The sequence below is a fragment of the Rhyacophila brunnea genome, unplaced genomic scaffold, assembly GCF_057557595.1.
Source record: "Rhyacophila brunnea isolate RB1 unplaced genomic scaffold, BYU_Rbru_1.0 scaffold_1, whole genome shotgun sequence".
NCBI classification, from domain to species: Eukaryota; Metazoa; Arthropoda; class Insecta; order Trichoptera; family Rhyacophilidae; genus Rhyacophila; species Rhyacophila brunnea.
The window spans coordinates 33352595-33371884 of NW_028232751.1; the positions used below are offsets into that span (position 1 = coordinate 33352595).

Genomic DNA, 19290 nt, shown 5'->3' on the forward strand with positions numbered 1-19290 from the left:
TTTGGAGTAATGATAATCCTCAAGTGTATGTTGAGACACCGTTACATCCAGAAAAATTGACTGTTTGGTGTACTTTATGGGCTGGTGGAATAATTGGTCCGTACTTCTTTAAAAACGATGCTGGCCAGAACGTTACAGTCAGTGGTGACCGCTATAGAGCCATGATTACTGACTTTTTCGTTCATCAATTGAACAACCATGATGTGCAAGAGCTGTGGTTTTAACAAGACGGCGCAACATGTCACACAGCTCGTGCCACAATTGATTTATTGAAGGAAACGTTTGGTAACCGCATAGTTTCACGTTTCGGACCCGTGAATTGGCCTCCAAGATCGGGCGATTTAACGCCGCTTGATTATTTTCTGTGGGGATATGTGAAGTCGCTAGTCTACGCCGATAAGCCCAAAACGATTGACCACTTGGAGGATAACATTCGCCGCGTTATTGCCGATATACGGCCACAAATGTTGGAAAAAGTCATCGAATATTGGACCTCCAGATTAGACTACGTCCGAGCCAGCCGTGGCAGTCATATGCCAGAAGTCATATTTAAATTATAATGCCAGAAGAGCATCTTTCGAATAAAGTAAATTTCATGTCAATATAAAAAGTCATCTTTGTTTTATTCCATTTCAAAGTTCTATCTATACCTCTAAAAAAAACACCCTTTATAATTAATAACCGGTTGTAATACTTCAATAGCATTAATTATTGTCCAAGTACGTTATCTATTTTAGCATCTCATCTTTGGCTATGTTTTCGCACGCGTGTAGTTTTTACGCGGTTTATCGTTCTCCAAACGCATGCATACTTCGCAGTGTAGCGCACATTTTCGTCGTTTCTCTACTTTTTCTCCGCAATCTTCTCGGTCATGAGGAAGCTTTTCTTAGCTCTTCGTCTTGATTGCAGGAGAGCATCCATATAGGACATGTTTTTCATCACACATTTGGGCTGTACGCACTGTAACCCAGGCTAGAATGTGCTCATTTACCACAGGAGTTTGCTCCACGTTCTGCTTCTAGTTACTAAGTCTTCAGTGGATACGTGGTGTAGTCTCAAAAGCTAACTTAGGCAAGTTAGGGCACTGTCCTCACCATGAAGGATCTTATAAAATGATATTATAAATAAAATCTCACCATGAAGGATCTTACAAAATGATTTTATAAATAAAATTATTCTACAGGTTATTTCTTAAGTCGATAGCTATTTCGATTGTAACACCATTTAAACATGACTACAACAATAGGCGACTTGAATTTCTAAAATGAGACGGGACGATCTCTCCAGCACTTTGGGACTATTCAAGAATAATAGCTACCTAATTGTTTAGAAACCGTATTAATTTAAACAATTAATTTACTTTCGTGCTGTTCATTTAGTATTATTTTCTTTAATCTATGCCTTTCCCATGCCCTTGGACATTACTAGTATAACTAATACAGTTGGTCCACATTAGTTACAAGCAAATTATTAAATTGGACCCACTTGACAATAATTTTTATATTGAATTTCTTGAAGAAAACGACTTTATAATTCAATATAATTTATATTACTTATCAGTCTTATCACTTATCATTTTGTAAAATAGAATTCTACCAAGTAAAATGTTGACTCAGTTACCTAATAATATGTATGATCTGGTTGAAATTTCATTTAAGTAAGCATGCCTTTCATGAAACCAACACTGTTCATATTTTACATTTCTATACTGATTTGCCTATAGATCTGTATCTATATTTATTTTATACCGGAGTGGTTTCTTAACTTCAATATTATTAACAAGCATATACTTATTATTGTGAATGAATACTATCTTAACTTACCAAGTTATCATAATATCAGATACCACTCTTCTCTTATCATCAGAGTTATCAGTGTTAACACGTTGCCAGTTATACAAATTAAAATTCGAATACATAGTATTTTGAAATATGTAATAGTAATGAATTCGTATGTGTAACAGATCCTGATATACGTTTGATGAATGAATTCGCAATGCATTTTTTTTGCTATCGTCACTCAAAACAATCGTAGGTACTTGTTGATGTGTTTAGTTTGTCATTTTCACCGTTGCACTTAAAGTAGGTCAGCGATATTTACTTCTGTGAACGTAGGAATTATTTTACAGTCAATGCGATTACAAAACAAATAATTATGCAGTTTTCGAACTTGTTCGGTTTTTGTCACCTTGGTATCCTAAGAACACGCATATTAATACTTAGAGATGTGAAGCGAAATCGGAGATTTTCATACGTCAACGTAGGCTTAAGAAATTAATATTGTTACCTATCAATAATTATCATAGTGTGTGGAAAGGGGGGGGGGGGTTAACATACATAAATTATGCCAATGCCGTGTCTGACAAACATACATAAATTTAATGCTACCGTTTTATTGTTATCGATAGGATTGTGAAACTCATGAATTTTGACAACAAAATATTCTTAATAAGAAAATCGTTTGAGAATTGGTTATTTTAACGGTCCTACAGTAGTGCCGATGGCCGGTGATTATTTACGCGCAGTGTTTCCCAAAGTGTTTTCGTTCATCATCATTATTTCAAAATTATTTCTCATTTGTTTTCGTCAGAATTTAGGCACTCCGGGTTTTGATGTTTGCGTGTCCTACGAAATGAATCACATATTATAGACGTGCAATAGTGTGTTGCAACCTTCAAATACGCCAATATTGAATGAGCGTCAGTGCATAAACTGAGCAGTTGTCAGAACGAAGGACAATCGTATTTTTGACACGTGTTAAAGTTTATCCCATATTCTTCCACACTCAAGATCGGTTGCCTGTTACTCCACACCTGTAAGATTTTTCAGTTCCCATTATTTCTGAGTTCCCTGATCCAGTGCACCTCTATATTATAGGACTAGGTCAGCATTTCCCTAATGGGTGGCGAGGTAAAATCAAGGGTTCCACAAAAAATGCACATTACAACTTCATACAATATTATAGTACATGGTATCATAATAGATTTTTGGTTTGGCACCGCGCCTTCTTCCTCTTCCTTTCTTTGACGTTTCGGACTCGTCGCAAAGGCCATTCTCGAGAGATAATGTATTGAAGTGTACCTTCTTAGTACACGTGGTGGCAACGCACATGATTACAACCAACCGTGAAAGTCTCGAACATCATAGTCATGGTATGTTTATATCTAGCGGATGAGACAATATTTGGGTATTGTACCTAAATACTAGGAAACAAACGTGATTGGTTACGTCTCTTATTTCGCATGATGAAAAACCAACTTAGTCATCCATCAGTGTCAATAAATATAATGGTCGCAACGTGGTTGCAAGCGCTGTACGCATGTATAATTTGATTCTGTTTTATTTATGACACATGAAGAAGAAGAGCATGTGCAGTTACTTTCTTCAATTTAAATACACCTATTTGATGTAGATATTTCGTTACGACTATAGATGGTGACTAAATGTAATTGTGAAACGTAGGGATAAATATTTGTCAGTACGTCATGTTTATAATTTTGTTAAATAATATTAAAACTTTGTGGATTTCGATGACAATTAAAATCTTATAAAATTGTATACTATCTTTGAGAATTGAGACCTCTCAAATTAAGTGAATCAATTTCACAGAGAGTTCAACAAGTCTGTTCGCAGCGGCAATTATTCATCGCCGGACGATTGGTGTGTGATTAATTTTCTTTTTCTTGGGTGTCCATTATTGATTTAGTATCGACCGGCAAATTCGATGATAACCTAGTTACATACCATCACCGAGAGGTTGGGCAACGTGTCGGGTTCAATTAAATTATATTGGTTGCGGGATGCTTCCACCATCAGTCGACGATAATATAATTCAGAAATGTGCGCGCTTCGGCGATGATTTAACGCGCATGGGGTATTAGTTGTTGATGGTCATCGGGTCCGTCCAAATCTGTGCGATTGCATCACTCCTCGCCTCATTATGATATCAAAACAATTACAATAATCACCATCATTACTGGTCAACAACTAACCGGCAAAGCCATGGAGGCAGTTCAACAGGATGTGTGAGTATTCACCGATTCTTTTGTACTATTTTACATTTTTTTTCGGTTCTATTCAAAAGTTGTCACTAGAGTGGACCTACAAAATGTTTCCAACAGCCGCGTCCAGTCACTTTCGCCACTAATTAGTTGTTTTTAAATACTAACTTATTTACAACATATTCAAATATTTTAATATTATAATAAACAATGTCATGACAACGTTTGTTTGATTCAAGATTAGCGGATGTTGATTTATCGGATATGCATAGATTTTTAAATAATAACATAATTTTTCGCTTTAAACCGGATCCTATACTTCCAAATCGTTATAATTTATACATATACTTAAAAACCTCACTGAAAAATAGAAGCACATCATTAGGAATTTATAAATTCACCTGGGGAACTCGTAAAAAGGTTATTTTTAAGGGGAATATTAAAAACGATTATTTTCATTCGATTTTCTTATCTTTCAAATAAAATCGATTGAAGTTGTATTTAAAGAATCAGTACAATATCAATATACCTAATCGAGAAATCGATTTCCTACAGACTATTATGTCGTTTAGGTGAATTTTCTTTCTTTCTACTTGTCAAGTTCTTGCACGTGATTCCGTCGGTGGGGTATTATAATCTTATACGCGCAGGAAAGCTCTATGCCTGGCACTAGTGGGACGTAAACGTTTCAACATTTTTTGATAAATGAAACGTATTGTTTTAATTTGTGGGATGTAGAAAGAACATATATTTTGTGATCTTATAAAATGGAAAATATTTAACATATTCGTGGAAAATAAAGAATAATCGGCATTCGATTCCTATTGTATTTGGCCTGAATAAAATGCACTTTTTGTATAATTATAAATTTTGATCATTACACCAAAGATGCAGCACTACTTATTTCAGCTGAAAATATAAATTTATTAACGATCGCATATTATATGATTATTTAGGCAAAATTTAGTTTTAAAATTCACTACGCGTGTATGCAGATTTTTTGGCCCCTCTTATCTCACAAAACACAGTAGATACTTACTATATTTAGAATTTACAAACTTCCGCGAAACATGACGATAATAAAGTTATATTTCTGTAAAGATTTACCACATCTTGTGTATTATTCATTCGAATAAAAAATAGTGTAACTAAAAAAAACAATATTATGGTCCGGAGTTCGTTTATCGCTATATATTATGTATCTTGATTAATACATCATTTATCAATATGAATCATAATTTTCGCTAGATTTTGAATGTTTCGATGCTAAATTTGCTACCCAGCATCATCCTATCCAAAATTTGCGGTGTTTCTCGCTGTTTTGCGCGAATGTTTCGCTTTGTAACATAACATGATTTTCGATAAATAAATTAGATTATCGTGTAATTTACACGATTATTATTGTCTTCATTTGTGACGCGCGTTTGCCCTTATAGAATCTTCGTGGCTGGTTCCCTGAAAAAATCGATGCGAAATTTTACAATTACGCACTAAACCTGTTCTTGTTCTTTCATCGCTGTTGTGCGCATTTGTCGACGTTGTTTCCGCAGATATTTTTTGTAATCACAAGTTTGAATTATAAATTTGACCTTGCCCGTGAAGGAAGCCAAGAGAGGACTCATCCAGCAGTCGATCGACCAAAGCATATTGTTTTCCTTTTATTTTATCTCAGCTTCCCATACCATTCTCACCTATTCTCACAGGTGTGCAAAAATAGTTTATATTCTCATTTATGATGAACCTTCACATTTGCACATTTCGATTATTTGATGTTGCTCTCATACACCATTTACTTTTTTTTAAGTGGAACTACATAATATTAGATTTAAAAACTGTGTTCGACAAACAGCTCAGTGTGTTTTATAATAATGGAACTACATAATATTAGATTTAAAAACTATGTTCGACAAACAGCTCAGTGTGTTTTATAATAATGCTTGATTCAGTATGTTTTTTCTTGAGCCACACGTTACACACCATGTCGTGAATTAGATGGATGGCTTTGCAAAGCTATCTTTGGTTTTATTTTATTACCAATCACATGGCTCCAGACGGTATGTTTGTTAATTGTGTGATCTAAAATGCGACGTGCGATCATTGTTTGCGACTTGGTGCGTTTTCAGTATCCAGTACCTAATCGATTATTCATGCAAAATATACCTATGTAAGAATGGGTCATTTCCCTTGTAGTTTTTGACTTTTCATAATGGAGCATAATGGTCACCACATTATGGACTTACTTTCTCTTGTTTTTCTACTGGAATTACCATTAGAATTAGCCTTTTACTCTGCCACTATAATAGCTCTAACCCTAACGGAAAGAAGGAGTGGGAAGAGAATTTTACAAACAAACGCTTATATGCTTTGGATAGGGATATGTCATATATTGATTTTTGATCCAGTTGAAATTTCAGTTCGGGAAGAGTGCAACTTTCCAGGTGCCAGCCTGGTAATTTTAAACTACAAAGTTTATTGTATACAAAATATAAGTAATTGCCTATCTCCCCAAGAAATTATGAGTTGTTGAATGTATAACTTGAACGGTGACCATGGGTAGAGCCACCAATGGACATATACATTTGAATGATCGCTGTACACGATTATACGTTATAATATTAAAGACACAATTCATATTCGAATCCATTTTCCGTTTCCAAGACCATGATAGATTTCATGTAGGTACCAAATTGTTGATGAATGAAGACCTATTACTTAATTACATGATAAAAAGTACTAAATACTAATAGGTACCGAGTTTTCTCTATCGGATTATGTTTCCTCGTTTTGCTACTAATTTGATTTACGAATATCTAAAAGGGGTTATTTATGAAGATTTGGAAACAAACATATTTTTGTTAATTATGCTTTAATTGAGTAATTTACGTCAACAGCTATTTGGGGTTATAAAGCCATCGTCGGAATGATCGACTATAACTGAAGTTGAGGATTTGGATAACCTCTTGCCACTCGCGGGCTGTTGTGATGGCTCGAGAAGGTATATAATATTATGTCAATTAAAGTAGAATTATCAATAATAACTTTATTTTCAAACTTATATATCTATACTAATGGAGTTCTACAACGTTAACGCGAGTTCAATTAATGGGGTAATTTATGTTAGGCGATGCTGTAAAGTTCAGGAATATTATGTTCTGGTTGCGTGGATATTTCTATTGTTTTGTTTCATTTTATCTATGTAAAATAATACCTACTATTTTAATTTTGTCAAGGTTTCCTGATTTTATACTTTCAATATGTAGATACCTAGTTAATCATTTCAACTGCTGTTGAACAAATAGAACTAAGTATGTTGTTTATAATAAATAAATCGTGCTTCCAGTTATATATGTAATGACATTAGTCAGAATCGACTAATCACTAATAATTGCAATATTGTTAATTTTATTTTCTTAAATCAGGGGTCGGCAACCTTATCATACTTATGTATCATATTTAATTTGTGGTTTTAACACTAGGGGGTAAAATTGCCTACTTGATAGAATATATTGAGTGTGAAAATATGTAATATCATCAATATTAAATAGATTAAAGACAATAATATAGTTTATCCATCACTGTCTCTTCCTGCTAAATGTGACTTATGTGGCTGATTTCCCTTGGCCATGTTACCTATATCAACTTTAAAACAGTGTTTGCAAGTCCGATTTGAAACATACAACTGATGTTCATCGGTTGATCAAGTAGAGAATATCTATTTCTTTTTAAAACGCAAGGCAGAAAATATCTTAGTTCGCAAATGTATTCCAAAATATATATCAGTAGTTGGTTTAGTATGTCATTGATATTGAAAGTGTTCAAAAGTCTTCGTATTTCGTTCAGTTTGTAAATCTATAACATTGTTTGAAAGTGCTTTGCACACTGATTTGCAACATATAAAATTATGTGGATTTTCTTCAATAATTAGGCCGCTTGACATATTGATATAATTAACCATTTATGACGTTTGGGCAGCATGCAGGCCGCCAGTTGCCGACCACTTCTCCAAACTATTGGAGTGATTTGGCATTCCCCAAAATAAAATTATTCTCTTATTCAATTGTACATTAATTGAAAGATGAATACTTTCGATGAGGCAAATAGCAATATATAAATATATCGAATCTCAAAATTGGCCCGCTGAAAACTTTCTAAAGTCTCCCAAATTGTAGCAGCAGATTTATATAAAATAAAAACACAAATGTGAAAATGTCTCATTTTTTTAGTAATAGGTAATTTACTTTTGTGGGATCACCCTTTATGCAGAACAGATTCTGTTATTTTAATACTTTGCTATTCAAGCCATTTCTAACAAAATATAAAACGTCTGCGTCGAAATATTGGAGAAATAAATGAACTTATCCCATCTTTTTTATAACCTTCAGGTAGCCCACGACTTTCGTACGTAATCGGTTCCTGAAAATGTTTATGGATGTTGGATGTTCGAACATAAAGGGATGTAAAAAAAAACATCAAAAAGTGTACTTTAAAATATTTATTTATCAATGGGTATAATAAAGTTAATGAGGAGGCATGTTAGCAATCAAGTGTTTTCTTTATAAACTAGTCAAGACATAGTTGAATACCACTCTTTTTTTTTCTTTTCTTGATAAAGGGTCCTATAACATGTAACAATATGTCTCTTTATCTGCACTGGCAGCTTCTCCAGTGAATCTAATATTATGTAGACTACATTGTAGAGAATACCTCATTTTAAATTTGTCAAAACAGCCTCAAATTTTGTACAAACGGGCAAAAGATTTTCCGCTTTCAGAATGGCTATTTACTTCCATCTTTGTCTCGTTCGTATGAAGTTTATGAGTTCTTAATTCTTTTTTGTCCGTATCAACACTGCAGTTTCTCTGTTTCTCACTCATGTTTATAAATTTATAACGGTGAAATATTTACATGAACAATTAAACAGACAAAACGCACAATGCATCTGCACGCGTCCTAAAGTAAGACTTAAGTTGTTTACGTATTTGAGAAGGTAACGGGGAGCGGAGAAGAGAGGAGCGACTGCACTGAAGCACACAGTTTTTGCATTATCAATAAAAATTTAAATTTTAAGAAATGTATGAAACAGCGAATTGTATGAAAGTAGAATGTATGAAAATCGAAGGTCGCCTGTATTTTATTATAATAATTTAATGATTTATATACTTAATTACTTTGTTTTTTGATTTATTTAGAATTTAAACATAATTAATTAAAATATGAAGGTAATATTTTCTCGTTTGTGAAAATGATAGCGTTTTTACGCGTTGATAAAGACCGCCAAAGTGGCAGCACGTATTTCTGTACCAATTTGTTTTCAGTTATGCGATCAAAAACACCATAGTATAATTACAAAAAAACTACAGGAATTTGGTATTTGCACTTCAAAAAGAAATCATCCCAGCAGGAAAATGATGATAAAAAAATTTTTGTTTAGTTTAGTTTTAATACACCATAAATGATTAATTGAAATATCATTATGATTGTCTAAGTTCTTTCATTTCGAGTTGCGTCAGCCACGTTTTACGGCATATTTCACGACTATGGGACAGCCCTAATATAATTATTCTACTAGATATAAAACTGAATAGTATTTATTACTTGAATTACAGGAACGATGTCATATTATTTCCAGATCTGAACGTTCAAAGGTGCGAGTGTCATTCTTGCAAGGGGTGTGCAGCCAGAGTGTCGCGGAGCAACAGCTGCAGGCGGAGTGGGTCGAACAGGCAGAATCCGCCCACCTCGACTTGCCGGCCATGGCCGCCGAAGCGGACCACGCTCTGGCCTACAACAGACAAGCCAGGTACGTTTTAAACTGTTACATACATCCTCTTGATTACCTCTTTTAGGCATTTTGACATTTTTGCACAAAAAATCAACTATCTAGGGAATTGCCATGAACCGATCTGTAAACTTTTCCAATGATTTGGTCTAGTCAGCGTTTAGGTCTGGGAGTGGATTTCAAACCACTGTGACACTAGACTGGAAATTGCTAGAGTAAATGTAGAATCAATATTTTGATCAAGGGCGGTGGCAGTGAACCTGTTTATACTTGGTAACAAAGAAGTATTTTGAAAAAAAATAATAATTTATTATGATATTTTTAGCCTAATCCAAGCACTTTTCCTTTGTTAAATCTGTCATGTTTCACACCTTTTTTTCTCTCAATCTATTACCATAGCTTTTTTTTAAACTTTTCTTTCCAATAAAGAAATTAAGAAAATTTCCATCCAGAACCAAGAATTGAAAAGCTTTTTCATCGAAAATTAATTGTCCGACAAGATCTTCTTGGCTACGTGTTCATACTATGAATTAATAAGTTCCTCCTATTTAGTCGATGACAGCTACATCCGGCTATTGCCTAGGCCCTAAATCTTCTTGACGGACAGTACATTGCCATCCATTCAGTTGCATTACAGCAGAAGTCAACAAATTTATTGTCATTAAGGGCACAATTCTATGAGGCAAAGGTAAAGGGGTGATAAGTCTTAAAAATCGAAAAATGAGTTAAACATGCCAAATGTACTATAGAACATAAATGAGATAAAGGTGACTCAAATCAATATTCTGAATTACTCAGTTCTACACAGAAACATTGAAGTTCCCATCCAAAATAGTTCCAAAATCAACCTTATTTTGGTTCACCTGAAAAGTAGCGATTAACCAGAGCGTTGAGCGGACCCTTTTCTGAGTTGCTCCGCTTTGGGTAAAAGTTATTATATGTATTATATGTATACAAATGTTAAAAAAATAAGTAGTTTTAAAATAATCTTCATTTTCATTTCAAAATTCCGACAGCAATTCGTCTCTCATTATTTGCCTCTTTTGTCAAAAAAGTGAGGTTATTTATTACCCGGCAGTGTTGCCATATTTCAAATAATTCCAGTGTTTCAAAGTGTCAAAATATACTATTTTCATTGGATTTTAGGACGAAAATTTAATAATAAAAAAAAACATCCGGAGCAGTGAAGCACTAAAATTTTCAGTGCTCCTGCTCCGGGTAAAATCCCATTGCTCCAGTATTCCTGCTCCGAGCTCCACTCCAATGGTCTGATTTTAACACCTTTCTTTTGCACACAGAATTATATTATAGGTATACCTAGGGCCCTCAAAAAAGTATCAATACAATACTTTCTTTTAATACTGATACTTGCAAGCATCAACACCATTCTTTTGGTATGATACCGATACCAGATATCGATATGATGCCCCTAGATGTAAAACTAAAATGACAATGATTGTACACCATAATTTACATAAAATTGAAACTGTTTTTTAAATTTTGTGTTGGCATCTTCTTGGTTCCCTGCTATTGTCAAAACTTCCTTTAGACGAGGTTTGGTTATAGCCATCGAAAACATATAAATGATGGCTCCAGGAATGATAGGATTCTGTCAATTCTTCGAATGGTTAATAAATAATTGTTATAATAAATAAATCCGGCTCAGTGGGCGGCTCCCATAAAACAATTAACCCATAATAAATGTATTTGTAATGTACTCTCTTCTGAATAAATAAGAACATTTCTTACAGTGCCCTTTCATTTAAGAAATAGGGCTACTTTACAAGTTCCTTTGATTTCTTGCCTTAATCGACTTGGCTGACAACGGGACTATGGAAATTTCAACAATAACAACTTGAAACATGTATTTTTATTTCAAGAAAATCATCAAAACCATTGGTAGGTAGAATGGTGTCAGATTCTTCTGGCACTGTAGACATCTCATTTATGTGTTGGTATTGTTACTTTCAAATGACACTAACACTGTTCCAAAGTGATTTCGTTCTGGGGACAATGCCAGAAGAATCTGTCCTTTCTCTACATTTCGCCATCTACTTTAAGGTTTAGTTTCATTTCTACCATGCGTGCCCTGCACACACATACATACACTTATTGGTACTATAACAGGGTTAAATTGTACTGTTTTATGTATTTTTGTCGGTCAAGTGTAAAGTAATATAAAAAAATAAGTTATCAATGTCAATTGCTAATACAACTGTTGAATTAAATGTTTAAAATTTCAACTTCCTAAAAATATAGATTTATGTTCCTTTGAGATATTTTTGAATGAATGATATTGTGACAAATTGCACACACTTTTGAGAAAAGATAAATCTTTTAAAGGTGGTTATCAATTTCACAGAAAGGTTACTTGCTTTATCTACACAGTTAATTAGAAAATTATCAATCCACAAGCATGACCTTTTGCAAATTAATCAATATAAAGAAAACACTGTGTAGCAATATGACTTCCTGTCATTGCGATGAAGAGACAGGATGGTCTTCTCAACCTGAGTAGAGTGAATAAAACCATCGAGGAGCTTTTACAGGTGCTACCTTTCTAATCCTTGCGTTAGACGATTCAAATGCCAATGGCTGGATATAATTCAATTTTTTTCTTCGTTAATTTGTGTATTTGAATCTGATCCAATCACTACTTCTACATTTATGATTAATATCCGTAATATGTTCCATTTTGAAGCGAAAATGTTATATTCAGTTGATTTATGTAAATGTTATTTCTATTTTCAGTACGGAGAGCGGATGGGACAACCCGTTCAGGCCAGACGGTGACCTGAGTCGGGAAGCAGACGAAATAGTGTCACTAATCCGGGTTGGGAAACCCATCACACCGACGCCCACCCCCACTACACTTCTTACTGCCTCAATCGACCAGACTGACTTACCTGTCAATAATTCTGTGGTAATTATTTAATCTAAAAATCATTTAAATACCCCATCAGCAAAGATATAAAATATGCCAGTTTACAGTGGGATGCCATTGTTTTTTTGTTAAATAGAATATAAACAATTGAAGACTTTGGTAAATTATGTCAATAACATTTGATATATGAAAGTCATTTAGAATCCTACTAACCAAATGTTAGTATTTGTTTTTTTACAAACTTATCCATTAAACGCTCTCCATATTATAGCATTATGAATTTATTCGATCATGATGTAACCATATCATATCATCACACTCAGTGGTGGTTTTCAGTGAAGCAAAGAGTCATTGGTTTTGTCAGAAAGTAAAAAAATTTAATAAGATGCCATTATTCACAGAATACATAAATATAGATGTAGTACACTCATTTGCCGTTTATCGCATAACCAAAATTTTTGAAAGGGTGTGTCCAAACTTGTCATGTATCCAAAACTGCCGCTGATAATACAATGGTATATTAAAATTTGGCTCTGTTGGGCCATGAACCTTCATATTATTATTATACAGTACATTTTAAATGATAAACTTATTCATATAAAAATATCCATTCATAGGACTTTTAGTCCTACGTTTTAAAATAGAAATGTGGAATTTTTTTTTCTTCTGTGTCTGCAAGTTTATGGTTTGCTACCCTGAAGCCCTGGGTTAGAGTTTTTTTTGATCAGGAAAACAGGCTATTTGGGATTAGCTTCAAATACAATTAATCGATATGATGAAGAAATTAAATCCAAAGACCCTACATCTGTGTGAAAATATATTAAAATTAAATCTATAAATAAATACCATTTCTGCTTATAGATAGATCGAAATGCCTTTAAAATAGAACAATGTGTGTCTTTTAAATTTTGATTAAACTAATACTTTTTTATATTTACTGATTCTATACAACATGCAGAGATTGGAACTGTAATAACATGGTCAGTTTAAAATTAATGAAATTATTTCTAATATTGAAAGAATCTATTATTGTCAAAGAATTTTGGTGACTTCTCACCATGGACGAATTTTATATCAAATGAACTTCGGTATATAATTCATATTGAATGAAAATATTTATTGGTAACTTTTTGAAGCAAGCTGACAATTTATGAGATAATTTCATTCCCCATTGGGATATTTATAAGTTGTATGTTCAAAAAATTAACTTTTTATTCTTCCAAAGAAAAAAAAGGTGTAAACTACCATTTTCGCATCTGAGCATAATGGTTGGGTCTCCACACAGAGTGCAGATTATTTTAACAGTTTTTTTAAAAGCCATTATGTTAGACATTCGCCCTGTCTGGGTCATTGCATTGGATCATACACATTGAAAATCAGCACCAACCCATGATGCAACGGCCACTCTACCAACTCGGCTATTGTGGATGTGTTAGTTCTTTCAGAACTGGTAAAATTATTTGTTACATGCTGACCGACGTGCTTTCATTTATGTATATTAAATTTCTAATATTCTATTTGTCATTTCCCTTTTCAGGCAGGAAGTCCGATAGTACAGTCGCCTGAAAAGCAGGTGAAGAGTGCGAAAATAGAGGCGTCAATCAAGAACGGAGCGAGCAATGGTGGAGGAGAGGGTGCCGTGGAGGTTCAGCGCACGACTGCAAAGCAAGAACCCCTCCAACCCGAACATGTCACCCTAAAAAAGAATCCCAAGTGCAAGTGCTGCGTCATACAGTAATCCACATTGGCCGGCAACACCACATCTTTTACTCATTTAATATGATACATTAATATTATTCAATTGTATTATTTTACTTGCGGAAACTGCAAGTTGTTTCCGGTTGCCGGGCTGCATTCATTTATAACTATTCGCTATTCGACGGGATAAAACTCCTAATAAAGATTACCCGATTGAGGCATTATTTTAATTACAATACCGCTTGTAATTATTTATTCTTTTATATTATTATATCTTCTTCACCAGATTCTAAAGTATATCAATAGGAATGATTTTTTGTGCTATCGGAGCAATCGGCTGACTTATTGTCATTTCTTGACGACTGTAAGGAGGAAACTTAGATGATTTTGACGCCACAACATGGTCATTTTGCCCGTATACAACATTGGTGATTTTTTTTGAACTGATGTTTCTGCAATTTGACATAAATGGCATTGGTGTGTTTATTTATCTGCGGATGTCATATGGTGTCAACCAATGAGGTGTCACCCTTAGTGATAATAAATAAACATATATGAATTTCATATCAATTAGTCCATTTATTGATTAGTGTCGTCAAAATCATGTAGTGCTCGTAAGCCGATGTCAGGTAAAATATCTCAAGAAGAATATGATAGGACCCATTTATTGGTCATTGGCTGCTAATTAACCAGATGGCAGCAACATACTAATAGTGAGCCTTCACTTTCTGATTAGTGATACATCTAATTTTTATTGAATTGTGAGCCGAGGCTTTAATTATTGGAATGATCGCCATTTATAAAATAATTTCTTTAATACTCAAATTTCTATAGGCAGGTAACGAAAAATGTCTTAATATGATAGTATAATAAAAAAAGAATACAGCACTATCAAGAATTTTGTTCTAGCTGATGCAAAATATGTAACAGAAATCTAGTATAAAATATGTCAACTTAAATTTTGAATATTCTAAGATCGTATCCTTTTTTTCTACATTAATAAATAAATAACTAACTCAAGATTTTTTTTGATTGCAGTAAGCAATGACATAAAAATATATTATGTTTTACTTGAATACAATATCATGATCATTGTTTCAATGTGCACATTGTTTCTTGATAATACTAATATAAATTCACAGATAAATTATTATCAATAATTAATAATTAAAAAAAAAGCAAATTGTATCTCAATGTATTATTAATAGCTATCCAAAACAAAGTTGAATATTAATTAGATATTATTCTAACGTCTAATAGATATATGTCGAAATCTTATATACCTAAACAAAATGTTTGAATGATGTATTGTCTGTATTGAAAAGTGTTGTGGAGATTTATTTTCTTAAAATGTAGTGATGGTTATAAAAAATAGGTTTGAGTTATTGTGGATGGTGTACTTTGTATATATTAAAAATTCTTAGAAAGCTGAAGGAATATAAACATTTAAAAATGAAGGTTGCTGCCTGGTTAACTGAACTATTTGTTTCTTCTCTTTTTCAGTGTGTCGATGCACCCAAGCTATTTATTCTGACATTCTTGTAAAGTTATATGTGCATGACCTATAGCAAAATTACGTAATATTAAGAATAAATCAACTTATTATAGTAAATTGCTTAAGTAAATTTTTATTGGGAGATTATCAATCCAAGCAACTGTCATAATATAGCAACTTTTCTGTGGTACTTTTATGGTGTCTTTTATTTTTTTAAGCTTATTTTTTAAGAGTATCAGATAATTTAAATTAAGTGTCAAAAAGGCAACTGTCGCTTTTGCTTACAATATAATTGATTTCCGATATACCAATCATAATTAAGCTTGAGCATTTTTACCACACAATGCTAAGGGAACCAATTAATTTAAAAGAAAATATCTGTATGGATAATACCAGCACTATATATAGTTTGACAGGCATATTCTGTAATTAGATTATGATGTTGTTTGTTTACTGCTGTTTCTAGTACTAGAATCTTATAGCGTTAGAGTAATAACATTTACATGTCAGTAAATATGAATATCTCTTTTAAACTATATGTGGAAGTTGGCCATGCTATATTTTCTTGTATTACATTTTTATTTTGTATCGGGGCAGTTTTATATATTATTTAATCTGCCAACCATTTTTGTTTGAATGTTTACCATATTAATAATTATTATCTCAACTATCAACCAAAGGAACACAAATCATCAAAATAATCATTCAACAGGAATTAACATTCCAAATACCTAAGCAAAATCGTAATTGGACTGAAAATTGAACTATTTATTTTAGAAGCCAACGTCCTCGTAGGATTTTAAATAAACATACCATGGTTTTCATTCATGCGCTAGTATTTATTTGTAATGTCGCCCAAAATATGCCTTACATACAAGATCCAGCAGCTTCATAGGGTTATACTAAAAAAATACAATGCAGCTAGTATGTCATGTTTATTAAACTTTTAAGCAGTTATACATCATTGTCATACTTTTTTTAAGACTACGTTATTTTTTAAATATATTTCGGTGAAAACTGTTTATATATATTCCTTCATTAAACTAGATTTTACATCTGTTTTAAATCAGCCACTTTTTAGCTTATTCTATATTGCCTTTTGTCAACAGTATCTAGAAATTAATATTACATGTATCTTAAATCAGTTATCAATTAAATCTTGTAACCTTTTTGGTTGGATATAATTATTTTGATTAGGTTTTGGGAATGTATATTGTGTATTAACATTGTCATTTTAAAATTCTTGATGTGTAGCAAAAGGTTAGAATGAGTGGTACTTTTATTTTTTATCTTACTTTAATGCTATCGCCTATCATATTAAATAGCTGCTATTTTTACAGACATGTATGTGCTATAAATGTGGGGCGTGGTGTAATTGAAACAAGTTTTTCTAGAGCCGCCAATATGATATTCAAAATAAATAGAATCATTTTAATTTTACTGTATAAAAATTAAATGTGCAAGCTTTCTTCTTTTTCAATGACAATAGAACCTGTGTGATGGCGTGTATCATTTATACACATGGGCGATTGGTTTCAGGTTATGTAAAATAATATTTTATTTATTTTTCCGACAACTGCTTCAATTGAGACTCAATTGTATGTAAATGATCCATTTCACTGCTTATATTTTAAGTGAATTATAAATACATATTTTTACTAACAAAGATGGTATCTAAGTTATTTTCATAGCTGGCCGTGAGCCTAACTTTTAACAATATTCTTTGCATGGCATATTAGTAGACAGTGAAATATAAAAAAAATTTCCAATGAAAAATATAATAAAGTTTTATTACAAAATAATGTTTTTTATTTTTTTATTCCATAATATTTACCTGACAGCCGTGTTATTGTATGTCCAAAAAGAACACTTTTTTCAGAGAAACCTATACAGTACTTTCTCAGTATTCACCAGTGACGTCCCTAGACAGAATTCCGCCCCATTTTTATACAGTATTTTTTATCATCTTTTCATGACTCCAATATCTAAGATGGATATATTATTACAAAATATATACCACTAAATCTAATTTAAATGACATCTCTACTGCAATAGACAATATTGCGAGTCCACGGTTTTAGATACATTTAAAAATACAGCTGACAACTTTCAAAACTCATGAGTGACCTGCAAAAATATTTGGATAGATTAATTAGGTAAGTAAGTACCTACCCATAATTCAAATATAATTCGCAAATCTGCACGTGACATCCAAGGCCAACGGAAGTAAATTAGACATCGCAAACACGACAAAAAATTCAGTCCTGTTTCATCTTTTATGTTAATTAATACATTTTCTTTCCATCCAGTGAGCAGAATTTTTTAATGGAAAGATATTTCCGTTATTTCTAAGTTATGTACCTATTTCTATATTATATACCTTCTCGATTTGCCGCCCTTCAAGTAACTGCCGCCCCCAAGCGACGTTCAATCTGCCTACCCCCACGGGACGTCACTGGTAATCAGCCACCCCAAAAACTAGACAACTGTCAAATTAGTGATAGCGGTGGATTATAGTGCATACATACAAAATATGGTAAAAATTAAAACAGGTATTTCATAAAAATAATTTTATTGAGAAATTTGTATTAGCAAAGTCCCCAGTAGGTTGTTCCATGCCTCAGCTACGTTAAATATGACGTTTTTTATAGTGATTTCCTTTGAGGTTTTGGAAATGTCCCCTTCTCTGCTTATTGCATCCATCGAAATTCAAGTTAAAATGGCACGCGGCGGACTACTGAATTTGACATACGAATACTGGCGAATTATCAAGCTTTATTTTGTGCTTTCATCTAGTAAAAATAATGGCGGATTATAGTAGTAGTCCGGATAATCGAGCGGCGGATTACTAAGAGAGTAGGTACTGTATTAAGATATTCAAGCCGTTGATGTTTATGGACTTTCAGATTTTTGGTTTCAGGAATTTTAGGTTTCAGTACTCATCTCATTTTCTGCAAAATCATACACATGACACTCTGGCTCTGAAGTACATATATATTTGAAAATGTAATACTATTCAATTACTTATGAAGTCGTAGGTCTCTGGTTCAAATCCTGAATGGTAAATAAAATTCTCATAATATTTTTTCAGTATATATTAATTTGGACCCAAAGCATGGACCTAATAGGTAGGGCTAACATTCATTTATTATTATATGAAACCTTCTTGAGGTGGGCCAGGTCTTTTCATATAGGTTTGTCGAGACAGTTGGAAAAATATATATAGAAGTATTTCTATTGTTGTTGCATCATACTCATTTAGTGATTTCAGAATAATCGAGAGTAATAACATGCTATCTCGAAATTTATATTGGTGTACAAGTTTATATATAACAGTTTTGAAAATTGAGGTTCCTAAAATTGTGAAGGCCATACAACCTCCCCTTCTGTGATCGCCCACCACCTAGTATTTAGTTTTACCGTTGATGTAATTG

The 19290-nt window shown here is 33.0% G+C and overlaps 1 protein-coding gene across 1 annotated transcript in view; it reads left to right on the plus strand.

Annotated features, from left to right (window-relative positions):
* Positions 1-17652, plus strand: part of LOC147079696 (uncharacterized) — a 195850-nt gene extending 178198 nt beyond the window's left edge. Inside the window, exons 4-6 of the mRNA XM_085943345.1 lie at positions 9630-9800; positions 12531-12702; positions 14201-17652. Of these exons, the coding sequence (XP_085799471.1) occupies positions 9630-9800; positions 12531-12702; positions 14201-14401 (544 nt within the window). The 3' untranslated portion in view covers positions 14402-17652. The remainder of the gene's footprint in view (positions 1-9629; positions 9801-12530; positions 12703-14200) is intronic.
* The last annotated feature ends 1638 nt before the right edge of the window (positions 17653-19290 follow it).